At 37.1% G+C, this 21,279-nt stretch overlaps 1 protein-coding gene and 1 long non-coding RNA gene across 2 annotated transcripts in view; one reads left to right on the top strand and one right to left on the bottom strand.

Annotated features, from left to right (window-relative positions):
* Cfap418 (cilia and flagella associated protein 418) overlaps positions 1–9,536 on the top strand; it is a 20,972-nt gene extending 11,436 nt beyond the window's left edge. The window contains exons 5-6 of the mRNA XM_020185643.2: positions 3,689–3,784; positions 5,974–9,536. Of these exons, the coding sequence (XP_020041232.1) occupies positions 3,689–3,784; positions 5,974–6,127 (250 nt within the window). The 3' untranslated portion in view covers positions 6,128–9,536. The remainder of the gene's footprint in view (positions 1–3,688; positions 3,785–5,973) is intronic.
* On the bottom strand, positions 4,105–21,279 carry LOC141421693 (uncharacterized). The gene is made up of 3 exons (XR_012446362.1): positions 19,700–21,279; positions 19,044–19,161; positions 4,105–5,255 (listed from the first exon to the last, which is right to left on the bottom strand). It is a non-coding gene; the product is annotated as an uncharacterized lncRNA (long non-coding RNA).

The following is a 21,279-nucleotide window of genomic DNA, read 5'->3' as shown; positions in this document are numbered from 1 at the left end:
AAAGAGAATGGTAGCTGTGACCTGAGTAGTGTCTGTGACTGTAAGGAAATGGTGTCAAATATGAGATAGTTAGAATACAGAATTCACAAAATTCAGTGATTAAATGGCAATGATAGGTAAGAAAATATGTTGTTAAGAATGACTCCCAAGTGTAATATGCCTTGCCCAGGGTCACAGCCATTATTTCAAAGCAAGATCTCTAATTGGTAATTTGGTTCCTAATCCATTATGCTTTCTAGTGTATGAGTTTGCAGCATGTAATGTATGTAAGGGGGAAGAATCTTACCTTACCTGCTTTTGCTGTTGCAAGCTGCTGTTATTTTTAAACCACTTAAGCATCAAGACTCCTTAGTTCCACTGTACAGTTCGTTTGGATTTCACTAGAACTAGAGCCTGGGCAGAAAACTATATGTAGTTGTATTTTGGACATTCCCACTATAAACATCTATGATGTACTCAATTCTACTTATTAGCTGGACAAATGGACCAAGCCATTGGTAACACCTTCATTTGTATACTCCCTCCACATTTTGGAGGAAAACTTTATAAATCATCTTTCATTAGAGTTGTGACTTTATATTAGATATGTTTTCATATACAGAGGGTCCTCAGTTTACAATGGTTTGACTTAGAATTTTTCAACATTATGGATGGTGCAGAAGTGTTATGCACTCAGTATTAACTGTCCTTAAATTTTTTAATTTTGATCTTTTCCTGGGTTAGCCATATGTGGTATGATACCCTTTTTCAATGCTGAGCAGTGATAGTGAACCAGCCAGCCAGCCACTCAATCACAAGAGTAAGAAACCAATACTCTACACTGTACTTTGTGCCAAGCTATGATGTTTGATAGGTTAGATGTGTTAAATGCATTTTTAGCTCACCAGGGCAATGAGAACATAATCTCATCACATTGGAGAATGGAATAATTTAAGCCCTTAAAATAGCACAGTTTATATGCCCATGGCATGAAAAAATTGACTGTTCTGCTTATTTGTTTTATTTGTTTGATTTCTGGATAAAATTCTGGTTTGGGGATAAAAAGATTTAGTTTTTTGCCCCAGTTGGTGGAAAGGAGAAAGAACATAATAATTGGAAGTATAATGACATTAATAAGTGTTATGGATAAAACCAAGGTACTATTTTCAAGCCAATCAAATTTTACTCTTACTATATTTTTTAAACTACTAGCTAGACTGTATTATTCCATAGGCTGGTACTAATTATAATCTAATAGAGTGAATCGTGGAAGTGGAATGATTTCTTACCTGCAACTTAGCTTTATTTTTCTCATAGGACAGTGTTTGTAAGAAAATATGGTAGTGTGAAAAGATTTAAATAAACTACTAAATTTTAAATTAAATTAAAAAGCTCTTTTTAACATTATGGTTGAGATTTTACACATACAAAATGTCAGGAAATTCTAAATTATAGTTCCCACAACAGCAATAATTCAACCAAATTGCACATATGTATTAAGGCATTAAAGTTAACACTCTATGCAATCATTTAACAAACTACATATGCATAAGAAAGCAAGTTATGGTAGCTTTGGGCATCGTTTTGCATTTCCTGACTTGTACATTTAAAATCTGAATTCAAATGTGTACAAATATAATCATGCTGAATTGCCATATATACCAAGTACAACTTCATAAATTGCTAACACTTCAAAACAAAACATGGAGTTGCTTATGAAATTTGTGTAGGTTCTTTAATGCTTAGTTTCTGATATGATTCATAATATTTTTAGAAATATAAAACATTCATTCTCAAAGAAATTTTCAACCCAAAAAGCGTTTGTGATCTTGAAGTTAACATAGTTGAATAAGAGAAAAAAATCTAATGAGTTTTGGTTTGTCTTTGGGTTTTGTTGTTGTTGCTACAGAAGTATTAGCAATATTGAAAAGCAAATAGCATAACATAGTATTGAAAAAAGTAAGACCATAATTGAAAAATATATAAAGAAAAACTGAGTCATAAAGAAGTTAAGTTACTTGACTAGAATTACACAGCTAGTAAAAAGCAGGATATGCATTCAAATATAACACTCTGCATCAGGGTCTAACTAGGGATACTGATTATTATTTTGCTTTGGTTTTTTTTTTTTCCTTTGTTACCATTTGTAAACACTTCAGGTATAGGATAAGTATTTAACCATATGTTGAAAGTTTTCTACTTTATTACGATCTTTTCTCTTTGTGTGTGTGTGTGTGTGTGTGTGTGTGTGTGTGTCTTAAAAATGCATCTTTTAGGCCAGACAGTAGTTCACACCTATAATCTCATTTTCTTAGGAGGTCCAAGGCAGCCCAGGCAAAAAGTTAGTGAGACTCCATCTCAATCAACAAGCCAGCTATGGTGTGCATACTTAACAGTCCAATCTATGCAGGAGGTGTAGTTAAGAGGATTGCATCTGAGGCCAGCCCCAGGCAAAATATGACCCTACCTAAAAAAAAATAACTAAAGCAAAAAAGGGCTGGGGGGAAAAGGGGTGACTCAAGTAGTAGAGTGCCTGCCTAGTAAGTATGAATGCCTGCCAAAAAAAAAAAAAAAAAGAACTTTTTAGTTTTTAGATGATCAAATGAGTCTGTTGTTGATTCTGATTATTAAAACCTTCAAACAATGAAGGAGATTTCTTTTTTAAAGTAAATGAGAATTATTATGAAAATCAAGTTGTTTGTTCACCAGCAATTCATAATTCTTTTTGAACTTGCTATGTTATCTTATTCCTATAGTTACTATGTGCAATACACTTAATACATATACCACATTGTAACTCTAGAACTGCTTGTCACTTTCATTTCTCAGCTATTCATTTGTATCTATTATGTGCTAAGTATCATTCTAGCAGTTCTAACCCTCCCTCACCAACATAATCAGAATTTTGTTATTCATTGCATTTTTCCCATCAGTATACAAGCATGCTATTTTTCTTCTCTTAAACATAACCTCCTAACCCTTAGTAGTTTATAAAGAAACTACTCAGACACCTCTGTGAGGCCTATCCATACTACCCTATTTATAATTGCAACCCTCCTCCCCCAGTACTCCTAATTTTCTTTACTTGTTTCATTATTTAATTTAGTTATTATGAGTACTGTTTATTTCATCTCTCACTGGAATCTAGGCTTCATGAAGACAGGATCTTACTAGCACATTGTAGGTTTTCAGTAAAAAATTTTTAAGTGAGCAAATGAATGCATTGATGCCAAGTAGTGGGAAAAGTCCCAGCACTGAAGTAGTTTCTGGGAGAGACAGAAACTTCACTTCAGTGTATATCACACATTCTCTGATATTCCAGGAATCCCTGGAAATTTCTGTAGGAAGGGAAGCACTTGAAGAGAGCTTAAATGAAGAGTTCCATCAGATACCATTTGAAAACCATGGAATAAAAAGGTCTACAGATCTACATTATTTTATTTCTATATGTGTGTATGTATCAGTGTGCAAGACCTTAGTAAAATAGATGTATGCAAAAATTTAACCTGAAAGTTTAAATATGTAAACAGTCTTTAGTATAAACACTTACATTAATCTGAATTTTTGTTGCTTATTCAGTAAGCAATATATAATATTGCTTAGTATTGCTTAATATTGCTATAATATGTGATATATCCTATGAACAAATTATCATATTTTCATATTTAAATACAACAATCTTTAAGTACATTTCTTTTTCTCTGATCAGAGCATGTGACCGTCTACGTTGTACAGCTTGTGACTTCTGGATAGTAAGTTACAACGACTATATGTGGGACAAATCATGTAATTATCTGTTTTTCAGGTATGTTTCTTTTTTCTTTTTTTTTCATAATACTGGGGTTTGAACTCAGGGCCTTGCCCGCTACCACTTGAGCCATATCCCCAGTCCTTTGTCTGGGCTGGCTTCAAACCTCAGTCCTCCTTGTTCTGTCTCAGATAGCTGTAATTACAGATGTGTGCCACCATACCTGGCTCTCAGGTGTGTGTCACCATGCTGACTTTAAGTGTTTTTCAAAGAGGCATATATCTTAAAGGTTTAGAAAAGAAATCCCATTATTTTCTTTGAAAAAAAAAAACACATTTTAATTTTAAAAAAATATTTTATTTGGTGATTATGGCAGGGTAGACAAAAAGTATAGCTTATGTTTCTTTTCAAAAGTTCTGTAATTTGTCAAAGGATACACTTATCTGTAAAATAAGGACAATAAAACAATGGCATAGCATTTTCATCCTGTAAAAAATATGCAGAGTGACACCACTAAAAACAGAGAGCTCACTATGTTCTATCGGACCCTCAGTGGCACTCTGCAAACCTTTTAACCTACTGCCCACTCATCATCCTTACCATGTTTCACTACTCCCTGCTGTACCTCACACTCAATAGATCACATCCTCATTCTCCAAACCAGGCCAGCAGATGTGAAAAGCCTTCAATTTCCTATCGAATTCTCCCCCAAACACATCAGTATCTTACCACCTTTCCTCCAGGGCAGAGGATGTGGTGGGTTTGGTCCGTTTGGAAAAATTCTCAAATTTTGCTAGGTTCTAAGCTCCTAAATTGTGCTTGGGTTTTGTAGTGCAGTACTGAATGTGATGCCCATTGACCACCAGAGGGCGCTTTTTAGCCTACCTTCTACTGCAGAGATAGCCACAAGCAATAGAGAGCAGTCTCTCTCTTAGCACACTGTGTTTGTCATTTTACTTTGTTGTTGTTTTTTTCATTTCATTTTAAATTTGACCATTTTTATTTGTCATGGAATATTCACATAAAGTCAGTACATGAATTGTAAAAACTGTAGTTGATTTTCTTAATTAATTAAACTTACCTTCTATATTTTTTATTATAGCCTCAAATCTAATGATTAGCATGTTTATGATTGTCTTGCTTGCTGATTTAATTATTTTAACATTATTAAAATTTATTTCAGGATAGACATTTAGCTTCGATGCCAATAGTATAAGTAAATAAGCAAATCACTTAAATAAATGAAAGATACAGTCTGAGTTCAACATATAGAAATAACAGGCACTTTTTCTCTGTTAATGAAAATTTTCTGTAGCTGTTGCTATGGAAGCCTATTGCCTTTCTCCTTCTTTTGCTCCCTCTACTTGTCATGTATTGTTGGCTTTTATGGCATAGGTGAGTATCTGAGGTAGGACGTAAACCACCGCACTTTCCACTCTTTTCTCATTCATTTCATCTCTGATAAGTCAAATCAGTGATTCTTCAGGTAACTTGTTGGCTTCTTGACATCACTGAGACTTGAGGAGCTCTACAATAGCAGCACATTTGAGAAATTAGTACCTCAAAAGTTTCTACCTCCTTGCCCACTGAGAGATTCTGGGGGCTTTCTGGGATCATTGTGTTCTACTATAGTCTTAATAGACAGGCCAAGAGGATCATCATTAAAAAGTACTAAATATCACCAGATGTGATGGTGCATGCTTATAACCCCAGCACTTAGGAAACTGAAGCAGGAAGATTGCAAGTTTAAGAACAGCCTGGGCTACATAGCAAACTCGACGCCAGCCTGGGCTACATCATGGTACCCTGTCTCAAAAAAACAAAACAACAACAAACAAACAAAAAACCTGCTGGGTGTTGGTGGCTCACACCTGTAATCCTAGCTACTCAGAAGGCAGAGATCAGGAGGATTATGTTTCAAAGCCACCCTGGCCAAATAGTTCACAAGACCTATCTCGAAAAACCCCTTCAAAGAATAGGGCTGGTGGAGTGGCTTAAGGTGTAGGCCCTGAGTTCATGCCCCAGTACCACAAAAAAAAAAAAAAAAAAAACTGATAGCAAAGATGCCATCAGAAAGAGGACACTGAAGCATATCTTCTATCATTAGTGTGAAAGAAATAGAGTCATTTAGTATTCAGAGAATGTCAGTTTGAAAAAATAGGAAGCTAAAGCAATTAGAACTTTCCTTTGCATCATTAAGCATTGAACAAAGCTACCATGCTGAAACTTTCCTGTTTTACCAATAGGAACAACATGCCAGATTTCCAGAAATTAAAAACAAAGTTGGTAAAGAAGAAAGGAGCACGAGCATATGCCTGCCAGTGCAGCTGGAGAACCGTTGAAGAACTGACTCCCCTGCAGACAGATCATCAGCTTCGATGGGTTTGTGGTAAACATTAAGAATGCAGACTTTTCACATTGAGACAAAAGCATCCATAAGAGCAGCCTGCAGTCATCATCATATTTAAGCAAAGGTACATTGTAATACCCTTTGGTAATGCCCTTTGGAAAAAGACAGTGAATTTCATTTAACTACACAGATTTTTTGAAGACTAACTGGACTGGAGAAGACAAATGTACTAAATGTATACTTTAGAATTGCTCATTTTTTATACCTGGATGTTTCACTTAGTAGGATAACAAATACCCAGATTCTATCTCCAATTAAATGGAAGTTTAATTGCGAAGTTTCATACAAATATATGGCCTTTCGTTAGCAACTGCAGGATTGACTGCTAATAACAATGTAAACATTCTTCTTGGACAGCCATTAAAGGTAATGAAGCAAAGCAGGGTAGAGAGGTCAGTGTAGGAGTGTTCATGGCATCTCTTCATTTCTGGTCTGTTTTTGCCAAAGATCAGAATTTAGACATGGCAAAAGTCAGATGATGAGTGGCTAACTAAGCATCATCAAGAGTACAGATATGTTTTTAAACACTGCCTCACCTTACCAGCTAAAAGCAGTGTGTTATACACTATAATGATAAGTATATGCTGCCAGTTTTAGCTTATTTCTCTTCCTTTTGTTCATTTAGATATCAGAAATTTAATTTCGATTTAGTAAATATCTATTTATATATAAAAAATTTTTTTCAAAACACCTAAAAATCACAAGTCCTAATACAAATAGGACATTTTTGGATCTTTCAAATACTCTCTGTTAACGCCTAAAGTTCCAACAAGTGAAGAAGTAATGTAATTTTTCAGATACCTGTAAACTTTTCTGATAGACTCAAATTGATACTTATTAGATGAGCACATAAAAGTAGCAATAAAACATCACCAACCAACAGGTAACTTGTTGGCTCCTTGATGTCACTGAGACTTGAAGAGCTCTACAATAGCAGCACATTCGAGAAATTAGTACCTCAAAGTTTCCACCTCCTTGCCCATTAAGAATTTTGGGGGCTTTCCATCTGCCCAAAACTCTCTACCGCATGTGTCCATAGTCCGTCTCAAATGTGTGACACAGGGCTCACTGAAAGGGAGTAATTTTTAGCAAAGTTACGATCTTGGTTTTATAACAACTCTGTTCCAGCCACCCTGTCAGAGTGAGGGACACCTGATCATTAAAATCCTTTTCCTGACTGTGACATACATGCATTGCGTACTTGTAAAACTTACTCTTAAGTCTAGCATTGCAACAAGATAAATCTCAAAATAGATAGTGCTTACATTTTTACATTAAGATAAGTTTACAAATTTTATCTTTCAGTAAATTTTTTTTACTCTCTAAAATTATATCTCTGTGTAGTTATCAGAAATAGAGGTGGATTTGAATTGAAGGCGAAAAAAAAGAAAAAAATAGCAGAGCAACAAGATCCACAGATTCACTCATAAAATCTAACGCATCAGTCATAATGGTGATGATTTCTTTTTATTCCAGTGAACAAATTTACTAAACCATTAATTTGAAAATACTTTACCCTCTAGAGGGACAACATTGTCCTGTTCCATTTTTTCTCTTTTATTATTTCATTCTTACTTTCCAAAAACTTGGACACATTACCCATATTTGACATTCCAAAATATAATAGCTACAGTTCTCAAATGTCAGAAATGTGTATATGAGTTTCCATTTTATTGGCAATTAACTTTATAAGCTTATAGCTTTATGAATATTGTACTGTTACCTAAAATGTAGAAAGAATATTATCTTTATATACAAATGATATTGTAATCTAAAATGCAACTATTTTAGTAGCAATATAAAAGAAAAGCATAGTTCCTAGGCAGTTATAATTTTAACATGCAGTCTATAAAACTTTCAAAATTTTTTCCTATTTTCAATATTTGTAATAATTTTCTCTTTAGCAAGTATCTATTGTCAAGCCAGGTAACTATTTTATTGAAGTGTATTATACTCTTAGACGCATCCTGTCTAGAAATGAGTAAATAATAAATAGCTTTGCTTTATTTTTTTTAATAGTAAGATACTCACATGGCCATTAATTTGAAATAATTTTGATATTGTCTTTGATGTCAACAAAAAAGTTTTAAAGTATCCAGTTGAACAGAGAATTTGTTTACATAGGGGAGAAGCAGCATGCCACAGGTTGAAGAGAGAGAGTGTGTGTATACAAGCATGTATAAAAGAGCATGCGTGTTCAAAGGAGCAGGTCCAAGTTCAAGAAAAACTGATGATGCTGACAGGGTGATGCTTATCCAAATATCAGTAAACTTAGTGTCTTTCTTCTCTTGGGCCGAAGAATGTGGTGTCAAACTGTGAATATGAACTGCTTTTCCTCCTTTCTTACTGACCTAATATTTCAGAACATAAAGAGGAAAAAAAAAGTATTTGTATCGAAAGTACTACAGTGGAGCAGTAAATTTTAAATATTGATCTTTCTTGGCTATTGTGTTTTATCAAAATCTGTATCAGCCAACATACTGCTCCCAGTAATCAGCTATATCTGTTGTCTAAAATAGTTCCTGAAGCAAAGACAGAATTCAAAATATGCATTCTCTTTAGAGGCTTCACATCATACATATTTCTTTGGGTTTGTGACATATTCTATGCCGTTATAAAAGATTGCATAGGATGTATAGATACACACGTGAACGATAACTACATTCTTCAAATGCCTGGAAATAATGAGTGACAAAATGAAGTGTTACAGAGTCAGAGTTGAGATTCATTTTCTTTAGAAAGTTACTTGACTCCTTGGGCTTCGTTTGCCTTTATAACAGATCATTTAACCAAGTTTGTTTTACTCATTCCTTACAACAGCAGTGCTATTGTTTTTTTATATCTAACAAATGTAAACAATAGCCACCTTAATTTTATATAAGTTGAGGATACAAATTTTCTTTTTTTTAAAAAAAAAAAAGCTCCCCCTGGCCCACGTCTTCCTTGCTGATATAAGAGGGCTGTCATGAAGGCATTTCCAGCCTTTCACAATATCTTTTCGGCTTCATCTGGCTCTGGTTTCCCCCTTCAGCCAAACCACCTGTGCAGTGTTCTTCAGGTATGCCTCACAGTTTCCTGCCTTCCCTCATGTTCTATCCAAATACAACTCACTTTTCTAAATCATTATCTTGTACACCACAGTTTCTCAAAGTGAAATCTACTTTCAAACTAGTCCCCAAGAGCCTTTCGGAGGTTCAGCAAAGCCAAATCTATTTTCCTAGTGCTCACACATTAGTTTCCTTTTTCTCTGTGTGAACATTTGCATCAGTGATGTAAATTGTAGTTAAAATTTCTGGTACCTTCTTAGCACCATTTGAAGTAATGATACTATGCACTTGCAATTTCAAAAAAAAAGTCAATTTTACTTAGGAATGTTCTTAATAAAGGCAGTAAAAATTATTAATGTTATTAACCTGTCTTCAAAAACATTTTTAATATTCTGTGTGACTTAAATAGGAAGTATACATAAAGCACTGTACATCTGAGTTGTGAGCTGAACAAATTGCTTTTCTCATAGAATCCATTTTTGCTTGAAAAAACAACTGGCAGATAAACTATTGGAATTCAGAAAATTAATAAAGTGATTCACCAGTAGGAAAGTAAATGACAGTATTTAAGCCAAAATTAAAATTTTGGAAAATTTGTATCTACTGCAGTGAGCATGACAGCTTCCTTAATACTCAAATTCTTTCCTAATGAGACTAGTAATGACATTAACAAGTGATTTTTTTTTCTGGTGCTCTATGATAAAAGGAACAATATTTGGAAGATCTATATAATTAAGCACTAATACTGCCAAATGACCAGTACATTGATATAACAAAAGCATGCTGGTGGCTCATGCCTATAATCCTATTTGGGAGGTTTGAGGCCAGCCCAGGCACATAGTTCATGAGACTCCTCATCTCCAAAATAATCAGAGTAAAATGGACTGGAGGTGTGGTCCAAGTGGTAGAGGACCTGCTTTGAAAGTGCGAAGGTCTGAGTTCAAATTCCAGTCCCACACCAAAAAAAAAAAAGCATTTATTTGCAAGTTAGACCAGCGGAGTTTAATGGAACACAGTACTCAAAGTTCATTTGATATGATTTTAGTTTCCACATTGGAGCTAACTTTTAAGGAAATAGCACTTGTCAAGTTTTGATATAGTGTTGAAGAATAGCCATGATTATCTGAAAAAACTATTAAAATACTTCTTTTTTCCAACTACATGTCTGTATTAGGCCACATTTTTATTTAAGGCTTCAACCAAAACAACCTATCATAAGAGAATGGATCTAGCTGTCTTCTATTAAGCTAGAGGTTAAAGAGATTGGCAGAAATGCAAAACAAATATCACTGTTCTCTCTAATTTGTTTTGGAAAATAGTTATTTTCATAAAAATTTGATAATGTATAGTGGTTTCTTATGTTAAGTTTATTTCTAGTACAAATATGTCAATAACAAAAAAAAAGCTCTCAGAGTGTAAAAGGGTCTTGACACCAAAAAGATTGAGAATAATTGTACACAATTCTGGCTACCATCCTACTCACATCCCACCTCAACCTAAAGATGTGATTCCTTCCCTCTGCTTCAGACTTTCTACTTCTCATTTAATAGTTTTACCAGTGTGGTTATTTGTGGTCTTGGAGATTAGATATCAAGCTCTTTCAAGTTGTGCTGTAGGACAAACTGCGACAGTTACGCCACTAACTTCCTGGGGCACTGTAAGCCACTGTGTCTTTAGGCTCTTCTGTACTATGTGAATAGGATGTAATGATATATAAGTTTCCTTCTAGCTTGAAAATGGTATGGATACTGTTCCTTTTAAAAGCACCTCGAAAGACTCAAGAGTTGTGCTAGCCACTCAATGAAAGATGTGGTATGTGTAGCAGGGAAGAGCCTAGAGTCTAACTGGTTTCAAAATGACACCATTTGTGTCCTCTCAGAGCTTTCTGTCAGAGGAGAAAAAGGAGAACCACTTAGACCAAGATGGGCAATGAGTAATCTTGGAAAGAAGTAAATGGCTCCTTACAGAGAACTGGCATTTAAATTGGCTAAAAGGGAAAAAGTTTCTTCCTCCTTGTTGGAGATGTTCTTAAAAGGGAGTTAGTAAGGAACAGCATGCATGGAGACAGTAGACTGCTTGATGTGTTTGAGGAACTATAAGTAAATTAATTTGGCTTGATTTTTACATGGGCAAATGGAGTGGTAAAAGCTGAGTCTACATAAGAAAGATAACTAGGATTGAATCAAATATTAACTCTGTACTGCAGAGTCCCATAGATATATATGGAGCTAATTAGAAGAAGCAGTTGAGAGAGAAAGATAACGAACACTTTTTTCAAGTGACACAGACTCTATATGTTGTACTCTTTCAGGAGGATTGTACATCCTCACCTGTTGAACTAAGGAAAAAAATGGCATCCCACTCTCTGAGGATGAAAGGACCTCAAGGAGACAGTCCTAACTAAATCGTATTCAGTTAAGAAAAGATTAGGGCATGAAGAGTTCATTTACCATGAATTGGTCACTCTAGAAAGCAAGGAGGTGATCAGGAGGCAACAGTGGAGAGGTTGGGGGAAGCAGGAGATGGCAAAAGATGGAAAGAAATTGGGATGAGAGCATGGAAGGGACTTAAGGTTTCAACCAAAAAACAATAGGGATCAGAATTCTATGGGCATTGACCTACCCATGGATCTAATTAAAACTGGTCTCTACAAGAAAGGGGGTTTTCAGTGTGTCATACAGGTTCAGACTCTGGCCCTAGGTGGTGACCCAGGTTGCTGGAATGCAGTTTGGGTTTTATTGTTGTTTGGTTTGTTTGGGTTTTTGTTTGTTTTGTCTTGCATCTAGGTCAGAGTCCACATCCTTTGCTCTCAGTTTTGAATAGAATTGATTTAAATTTATCTAAATTGTTAAGAGTATAGAGCTCATCTCTGGCTACAGAAGTACATAGTACTCAAGGAAAAAAATGTATAGAAGGGTAGTCATTGTCTCAGTCATTTACAGGCACTGAGTAGGTAAGAGTGAGGCCTGAGGACCTGTTCTTATAAAGGATTTGTTCATCAGAGCAAGTTATCAAAAGATTGAAGTGGCTGTGAATCTAACAGATAAAGACAGCTAGAAAAGACTGAGGTTCCAGACATCAGTTTTGCTGCAGAGTAATACCAGAGGAGAGGCAAGAAAGATGGACCCGTGAGATATTTTCATATTATTCTTATTTATACAAAATAAACTGAAGTACAAAGAACTTGTCCAAGTCATGTAGGTTGTAAATAGCAAAGTAGTATTCAAACCAACTACATCTGTGTACAAAGGGAAGAAGTTGCTTCCTGTGAGATGAGCTAGAGCAGAACCTCAGTTCTGCTTTCACCCTGGTATTTCCCACACAACCCTCATGGGCTAGTAGACAAATACACTGAACTATGAGAATATACAGTCCTAGTTTTGCCAAAATAATTCTTTCAAAGAGTTTGTTTGCTTTTGTTAGAGGATACAAGATACCATGCCTCTGTAGATAGGCTTCAGGTTATCTCCCAATGCTGGTGATCAAGTGGTAGCTTCCAGGAACAGTATGAGAAAGAAACCAGGTACAGCACAGCAGGAAATAGTTCCATAATCAGTGGATCATATGTGTATGGGCTTGAGGATGGGAAATGATGACTGTCGTGGATTTGAAAACCCTAGCACAAGTTGGGGCCTGGGTTCTTGTCCAACTCATTAGTTCTCAAGCCTAGCTTTAGATTAGGTCAACAGGAGAGCTTTCAAAAGTGCCAGAGCCAGGCCCAAGAGTCAGAAAGTCTGATTAACTTGTCGGCATTGAGGCACAAGCATCAGTACTATGTCAAAACTCTACCAGTTATTCTTAGTACACAACTAAGATTGAAAGCCACTACATATATTAAAAAGATTGAAAGATCCCAAATCAATGACCTAATGATACATCTCAAACTCCTAGAAAAACAAGAACAAGCAAATCCCAAAACAAATAGAAGGAGAGAAATAATAAAAATAAGAGCTGAAATCAACGAAATAGAAACCAAAAAAACCATACAAAGAATTAATGAAACAAAAAGTTGGTTCTTTGAAAAAATAAACAAGATCGATAGACCCCTGGCAAACCTGACTAAAATGAGGAGAGAAAAAACCCAAATTAGTAGAATCAGGAATGCAAAAGGGGAGATAACAACAAACACCATGGAAGTCCAGGAAATCATCAGAGACTACTTTGAGAACCTATATTCAAATAAATTTGAAAATCTAAAAGAAATGGACAGATTTCTAGATACATATGATCATCCAAAACTGAACCAAGAGGAAATTAATCACCTGAATAGACCTATAACACAAAATGAAATTGAAGCAGCAATCAAGAGTCTCCCCAAAAAGAAAAGTCCAGGACCTGATGGATTCTCTGCTGAATTCTATCAGACCTTTAAAGAAGAACTGATACCAACCCTCCTTAAACTGTTCCATGAAATAGAAAGGGAAGGAAAACTGCCAAGCACATTTTATGAAGCCACTATTACACTTATCCCAAAACCAGGCAAAGACACCTCCAAAAAGGAGAACTATAGGCCAATCTCCTTAATGAACATTGATGCAAAAATCCTCAACAAAATAATGGCAAATCGAATTCAGCAACACATCAAAAAGATTATTCACCACGACCAGGTAGGCTTCATCCCAGGGATGCAGGGGTGGTTCAACATACGAAAATCAATAAACGTAATAAACCACATTAACAGAAGCAAAGACAAAAACCACTTGATCATCTCAATAGATGCAGAAAAAGCCTTTGATAAGATCCAACATCATCTCATGATAAAAGCTCTAAGAAAACTAGGAATAGAAGGAAAGTTCCTCAACATTATAAAAGCTATATATGACAAACCTACAGCCAGCATTATACTTAACGGAGAAAAATTAAAACCATTCCCTCTAAAATCAGGAACCAGACAAGGATGCCCACTATCTCCACTCCTATTCAACATAGTACTGGAATTCCTAGCCAGAGCAATTAGGCAAGAAGAAGGAATAAAAGGAATACAAATAGGTAAAGAAACTGTCAAAATATCCCTATTTGCAGACGACATGATCCTATACCTTAAAGACCCAAAAAACTCTACTCAGAAGCTTCTAGACATCATCAATAGCTATAGCAAGGTAGCAGGATATAAAATCAACATAGAAAAATCATTAGCATTTCTATACACTAACAATGAGCAAATGGAAAAAGAATGTATGAAAACAATTCCATTTACAATAGCCTCAAAAAAAATCAAATACCTAGGTGTAAACCTAACAAAAGATGTGAAAGACCTCTACAAGGAAAACTATACACTTCTGAAGAAAGAGATTGAGGAAGACTATAGAAAGTGGAGAGATCTCCCATGCTCATGGATTGGTAGAATCAACATAGTAAAAATGTCTATACTCCCAAAAGTAATCTACATGTTTAATGCAATTCCCATCAAAATTCCAATGACATTCATCAAAGAGATTGAAAAATCTACTGTTAAATTTATATGGAAACACAAGAGGCCACGAATAGCCAAGGCAATACTCAGTCAAAAGAACAATGCAGGAGGTATCACAATACCTGACTTCAAACTATATTACAAAGCAATAATAATAAAAACAGCATGGTTCTGGCACAAAAACAGACATGAAGACCAGTGGAACAGAATAGAGGATCCAGATATGAAGCCACACAACTATAAGCAACTTATCTTTGACAAAGGAGCTAAAAATATACGATGGAGAAATAGCAGCCTCTTCAACAAAAACTGCTGGGAAAACTGGTTAGCAGTCTGCAAAAAACTGAAACTAGATCCATGTATATCACCCTATACCAAGATTAACTCAAAATGGATCAAGGATCTTAATATCAGACCCCAAACTCTTAAGTTGATACAAGAAAGAGTAGGAAATACTCTGGAGTTAGTAGGTATAGGTAAGAACTTTCTCAATGAAACCCCAGCAGCACAGCAACTAAGAGATAGCATAGATAAATGGGACCTCATAAAACTAAAAAGCTTCTGTTCATCAAAAGAAATGGTCTCTAAACTGAAGAGAACACCCACAGAGTGGGAGAAAATATTTGCCAATTATACATCAGACAAAGGACTGATAACCAGAATATACAGGGAACTTAAAAAACTAAATTCTCCCAAAACTAATGAACCAATAAAGAAATGGGCATGTGAACTAAACAGAACTTTCTCAAAAGAAGAAATTCAAATGGCCAGAAAACACATGAAAAAATGCTCACCATCTCTAGCAATAAAGGAAATGCAAATTAAAACCACACTAAGATTCCACCTCACCCCTGTTAGAATAGCCATCATCAGCAACACCACCAACAACAGGTGTTGGCGAGGATGTGGGGAAAAAGGAACCCTCTTACACTGTTGGTGGGAATGTAGACTAGTACAACCACTCTGGAAAAAAATTTGGAGGCTACTTAAAAAGCTGGACATCGATCTACCATTTGATCCAGCAATACCACTCTTGGGGATATACCCAAAAGACTGTTACTCCAGAGGCACCTGCACATCCATGTTTATTGCGGCACTATTCACAATAGCCAAGTTATGGAAACAGCCAAGATGCCCCAGCACTGACGAATGGATTAAGAAAATGTGGTATCTATACACAATGGAATTTTATGCAGCCATGAAGAAGAACGAAATGTTATCATTCGCTGGTAAATGGATGGAATTGGAGAACATCATTCTGAGTGAGGTTAGCCTGGCTCAAAAGACCAAAAATCGTATGTTCTCCCTCATATGTGGACATTAGATCAAGGGCAAACACAACAAGGGGATTGGACTATAAGCACATGATAAAAGCGAGAGCACACAAGGGAGGGGTGAGGATAGGTAAGACACCTAAAAAACTAGCTAGCATTTGTTGCCCTTAATGCAGAGAAACTAAAGCAGATACCTTAAAGCAACTGAGGCCAATAGGAAAAGGGGACCAGGAACTAGAGAAAAGGTTAGATTAAAAAGAATTAACCTAAAAGGTAACACCCATGCACAGGAAATCAATGTGAGTCAATGCCCTGTATAGCTATCCTTATCTCAACCAGCAAAACCCCTTGTTCCTTCCTATTATTGCTTATACTCTCTCTACAACAAAATTAGAGATAAGGGCAAAATAGTTTCTGCTGGGTATTGAGGGGGGGAGAGGGAGGGGGTGGAGTGGGTGGTAAGGGAGGGGGTGGGGGCAGGGGGGAGAAATAAACCAAGCCTTGTATCCACATATGAATAATAAAAGAAAAATGAAAAAAAAAAAAAAAGAAAGAAAGCCACTAGCAACAATAAGACCTTGGTCATGTCACTTTCCCTTTTTGGGCTTACGGTCCTCACTTGCCACCTCCCCTTCCAAAAAAAAAAAAAAAAAAAAAAAGGCTCCTATTGCTAATATAAAAAATGTGAAGTTATATTAAGTGATTTTTTTAATACCTCTTCCAGGATTAAATTTTCGTGACTCTTGACATTTATGTAATCTTTCTAATATAATTATTTCATTTAGGATTCAATTTGTCTTCAGTGTTTCCACTCTGGTGTCAATGTCAAGTCCAGGTTTTGAACCACATAATGACCCATTAATCTTACCCTAAAAAGCATAGCAATTGCCAAATGTGGATAATGCAAACCTTTTCCCACTAGGAGAAGCATCTCAGACCATGTGACTCTGGAAAAGGTGAGTCATTATCACTCTCTTCCATGGAAAGATTGGCTCTCTATAACAATATCAGGGAGAAATCTGGACTGTAGAAAGTGGATGGAAAATAATTTTTAGATCAGTAGAGAAACTACATAACTTAGAAACTGGTGTAAGATCTTATATTCAAGATTTTTTAATTAAAATTTACAAGGTAATAGGGAAAATTATAAACGATATGCTCACAAAAAATGTAAGGCTCAATTTTTACATTTTTTTTGAGGGATGAGAGAGTAAACAGTATCTTTCCCACTGGATTTCAAACCAGAGTTTTAGGCTCCAGGTCTGGCCACTTGCCTCTACCCACTGAGTAAAGGCCTGGTAATAGTAACAGGGCAGGAGAAGGAAGTTTATTACACAACACTGGCAGCCATGAGATGGGACAAAGTGAACTTGTTAGCCCATCCTCAGCCATATTCAAGGTACAGAATGAGCTTTAGGTTTAAATAGATCAGGAATTACGGCAGAGGGAGAAAGGTATGCATAGTCACTAAACAGTCCTGGTCAAAGGTGTGTTCTGGTTGATAATTATTTCAGTCCTTATTTTGGAAGGAGTTCCAGAGAAGTTACCATTGTCATCACTGGTCAGGATAAACAAGTCATTGTTGCCTGGCAGGTAGTCTGTCCTGCCAGTCTCTGATGTTTCTTTCCTTGGAGGCAGTTCTTTCCGTCCCTCCATATAAACATGTTAGTGATAAGTACTGTCCTTTCTGGAACCCAAGGTGATTGGAAGTGACTGCAGAGAGAATAGTTTAGACAAAGATAGATACAAAATGGAGGCAGGGATGTCATGCATTTCTCCTGCTTTTAGTTAACTTGTGGGCCCAACTAAAGAGTCAGTGCTTTTTAGCAAAAGCAGTTTAAGTACCTGTTACAGATTGAGGGCTATCTTCTTATATCTTAGCCTCATTATCTGGCACTGGAAGGACCCAAAAAAGGCTTTCATGTCCCTTCCCTCAGGCCTTGGTTTCCCTCCACAGCTGATTATGCACTGAAGATAACTTAGACTCCTTTCCACTTGGCTTTTATAGAACAGCTTTGAATGTTTAATTTAGTTATTAGCACAAGTTTATTCTAAAATATCCTGGAGTCAGAATGCCTGGCTTTGAATCATGGCTGTACAACTTATGGGGCATATGATGCTCTGCAGGTCACATCCTCCCTGAGCTTCTTACACCCAAACTGAGCAACAGGGATAATAAGAATCACACCTCACAGGCAGTAGTGCAATGAGGAAATACATAAAATAGTCCATGCAAAGCATTTATCAAGACCCTGGAACACAGTAATTTCTTAGTAAGTGTGACTTACTTGCTAACATTTCTGATCAGTGTAAAAATGCATACCTTAAAGACAACTTTCTACCATAGTTCTAGATAAGTTTTCTCCTTCAACATTCTTCCTCTTTTTCCCTGCCAAGCTTTATCTTATAGCAGGAAACCCAACAAGACTTATTTAAAGGGAGCCTTTAAAGCACAGGTGCACTTCATTTGAGTGCTTGGCTATAAGAACCCAGGGATGCTAGTGATCAAACAGGAATAGTGGTTGGTAGAATGTGGGTCATTTCCTAAGGAATTGTAATAATTGGCCTTTATATCAGGTGCCTGACTCTGGCAAATGCCAGACAAGAAAATCTACAGACAGACTTGGTACATTATGCTGTTTCACAACGTAGTGACACTCAACACTGGAATCTCTATGCTGCTTCTTACTGATTAGAGTATGACCAGTATGGAAACTGCTAAGCTCTGTGTCAGTACTTGTGCTAGAAACATACACTGCTCCCAGACAGGAAAAAGGAAAGCACATCACTTTAAACTTCCCCTTTCATAGTCTGAAATTCTTACTGCGACTTCAAGTCAGCGGTTGAGTCACCAAGTCACATTCTAGGCCATCCCTGAGATCTGAAAAACCCAGCAAAAGAAGGAGGTCCTGAAGCAGTGTTACCCAGGGGAGAACTAGTCACAGCAAAGAAGAAAGGGACAAGTGTGGCACCAGAGTATCCAGGATTTATAAAGACCTACCTGCTAGGCACCAGTGGCTTACACTTATTAATCCTAACTATTTGGATTTCATAATCTTTGAACGTGATTGTTCAGCACAAATATTCCCAAGCACAGTGATTTGGTTTTGTTTTTATGGGTTTGGTTTTTTTTTTTTTAATGCAATAAAATAAAAGATTATTTCATACTCACCTTGGGATCTGGAGGATTGTGGTTCAAGGCTAGCCAGGTCAAATAGTTGACAAGACCCCCAATCTCCAAAATAACCGCAGCAAAATGGACTAAAGGTGTAGTTCCAGTGGTAGAATGCCTGCTTTGCAAACATGAAGTCCTGAGTTCAAATCCCAGTTCCACCCCAAAAACATTAAATTAAATTAAAAAGACCCACCAGACACAGCCCTACAGACAGTGAAACTAATAAATTAAGAGTCTAGCCCATTAGGGGGCAGACCTGCACCAAGGACCACATCCCATTTCTCTGTTGGCTTTGGGCTCTTGGGAAAAGCACCCAGAACACTTTTCTAAAACACCCGTTTCATTTTTCATCAAGACCTGCCTACTGCTGTGAACAATAGCAGTGGAATTATGTTTTTCTCTGGCCAAAAATAGAAATCCTCCCTAATCTCTAATCCACCTGTCTTTGCTTTTAGGAAAAAAGAAAAAGCACCAAATAGTTGAATCTTGCCAGGGAAGCTTAGCAATCCTTTCTACCCAGAAGCACTTGTGGTCCCCCTTGGGAAGGAAATGGGAACATTTTAACTAATTCACGTGACAAAACAATTCCTTAAGCATTTTGAGGAATCTAAGTGGATCTAAAATTTAAAAGAAACAATAAAATGATCTCTCACCTACAACAAATGATTGGAAATCAAGGTGACAACCTCAGCAGGAAGGAGATTGAAGGGCGAGAAGGTTTGTGCTGACAGACATTTTGAGACTAGGAAACCATATCTTCATGACCTTTGAACGTGATTGTTCAGCACAAATAGTCCCACAGCACAGTGATTTGGTTTTGTTTTTGTAGGTTTGGTTTTTATTAATTACAGAAAAACAAAATAAAAGATTATTTCACACTCACCTTTTTGTGCATAAAAATGCAGTATATCAAAAAGCAAAAACCCTTTTCACTAGCCCAAAAGGTAAATACTGCTCACTTGGTGTCCATCTTTCTGGATTTGGGAATGGATGGATGGATGGATGGATGGTAGAGGTTCTACAGGGCTTGAAAATTCTCTTTACACCACTCTGTTCTCCCAGCTGTGAGCTGCTGCTGCTGTTCTTGCCCTGCCTCAGGGGCTGATAGTTACAATATGATGAACATCTTTCTGTCCTGTTACTGGATCCCTATGGTTACATTTATTGTCTCATGTATCATAACACCAAAATCTATGGGCTGGAAGCATGGCTCAAGGGGTAGAGCTCTGCCTATCTAGCATGAAGCCCTGAGTTCAAACCCCAGAACCACCAAAAATATAAAAAACAATACCAAAATCTAAATCTGAGGTCCTCCATGAATGTTCCAACTGGGCCTCCTGCCTTCCTGCCCTTTGCCTGACATTGTGCCTATGAGCATAGTGGGTAGGTCCTCAACCTGCCCTTCAGCCCTACAGACCAACCAGCTGCTCCACTGTCAGCCCACACTTAGTCTGTGTGCTTCCACTCATCCTGGAATGCTACCCTGCAGCCACAACTACCACTATTGTGTTTTTGTGCAAGTCTCTTGAGTTGAAGGCTAGCAGTCTCTCTGGGGCGCAGTCACTACCAGCATAGCTCAAGTCCCCAGGCCAGTGAGAGAGCGTGCTGGGAGAGAAACACACTGTACAGGGGATCCCTGAATGTTGCAGGTGAGTGGGAGAGGAGTTCATGAGCAGCATGTTGGGCTAGCTCATTACTTGTGCTTCAGTAATCTCCATGAGTGACATCTAAACAGAGAGGAACTGCAAATGCTTGTAAGACTCTTTCACTCCAAGCAGTCTTCAGTGTTCAAGCTTGGTGTGTCCTGAAGGAACATATTACACCCCCAGGTTACATCTTGTATCTATTCCTGAACTAGCCTGAAGCTTAACACCAGGCCATGGGGACAAGACTGGCATCTTGGAATGAGGTTGCCAGAACTGGAAAGGACGTTAAACCAGATCGTTAGTCCATCCCCTTTGTTTGACACACAAATCAACAGGTTCTGAGCACTGGAGGAATGTGCCTGCAGACACACCCATAGTTGGCATAAGACCTGTTTTAAGATCTAAGAGTCTTGGAAATTACCAAGGCCAGCAAGGGCAAGTGAGCCCCTGAGAAGGAGTATCTTTGGTGCCCTACCACCTCTTTTTAGCCTACCTGATTCTCCGTTTCCCCTTGTCAGATGTGGTGACCTGCCCACGGTAGTTCTCTCCAGATGGTCCCCTCAACTCTGCATCCCTCTTCCCATGTC

Source organism: Castor canadensis, chromosome 3 (assembly GCF_047511655.1).
Source record: "Castor canadensis chromosome 3, mCasCan1.hap1v2, whole genome shotgun sequence".
Classification (NCBI taxonomy): domain Eukaryota; kingdom Metazoa; phylum Chordata; class Mammalia; order Rodentia; family Castoridae; genus Castor; species Castor canadensis.
Note: the sequence above shows the minus strand (reverse complement) of the source record. Positions and strands in the feature narration are given on the sequence as shown.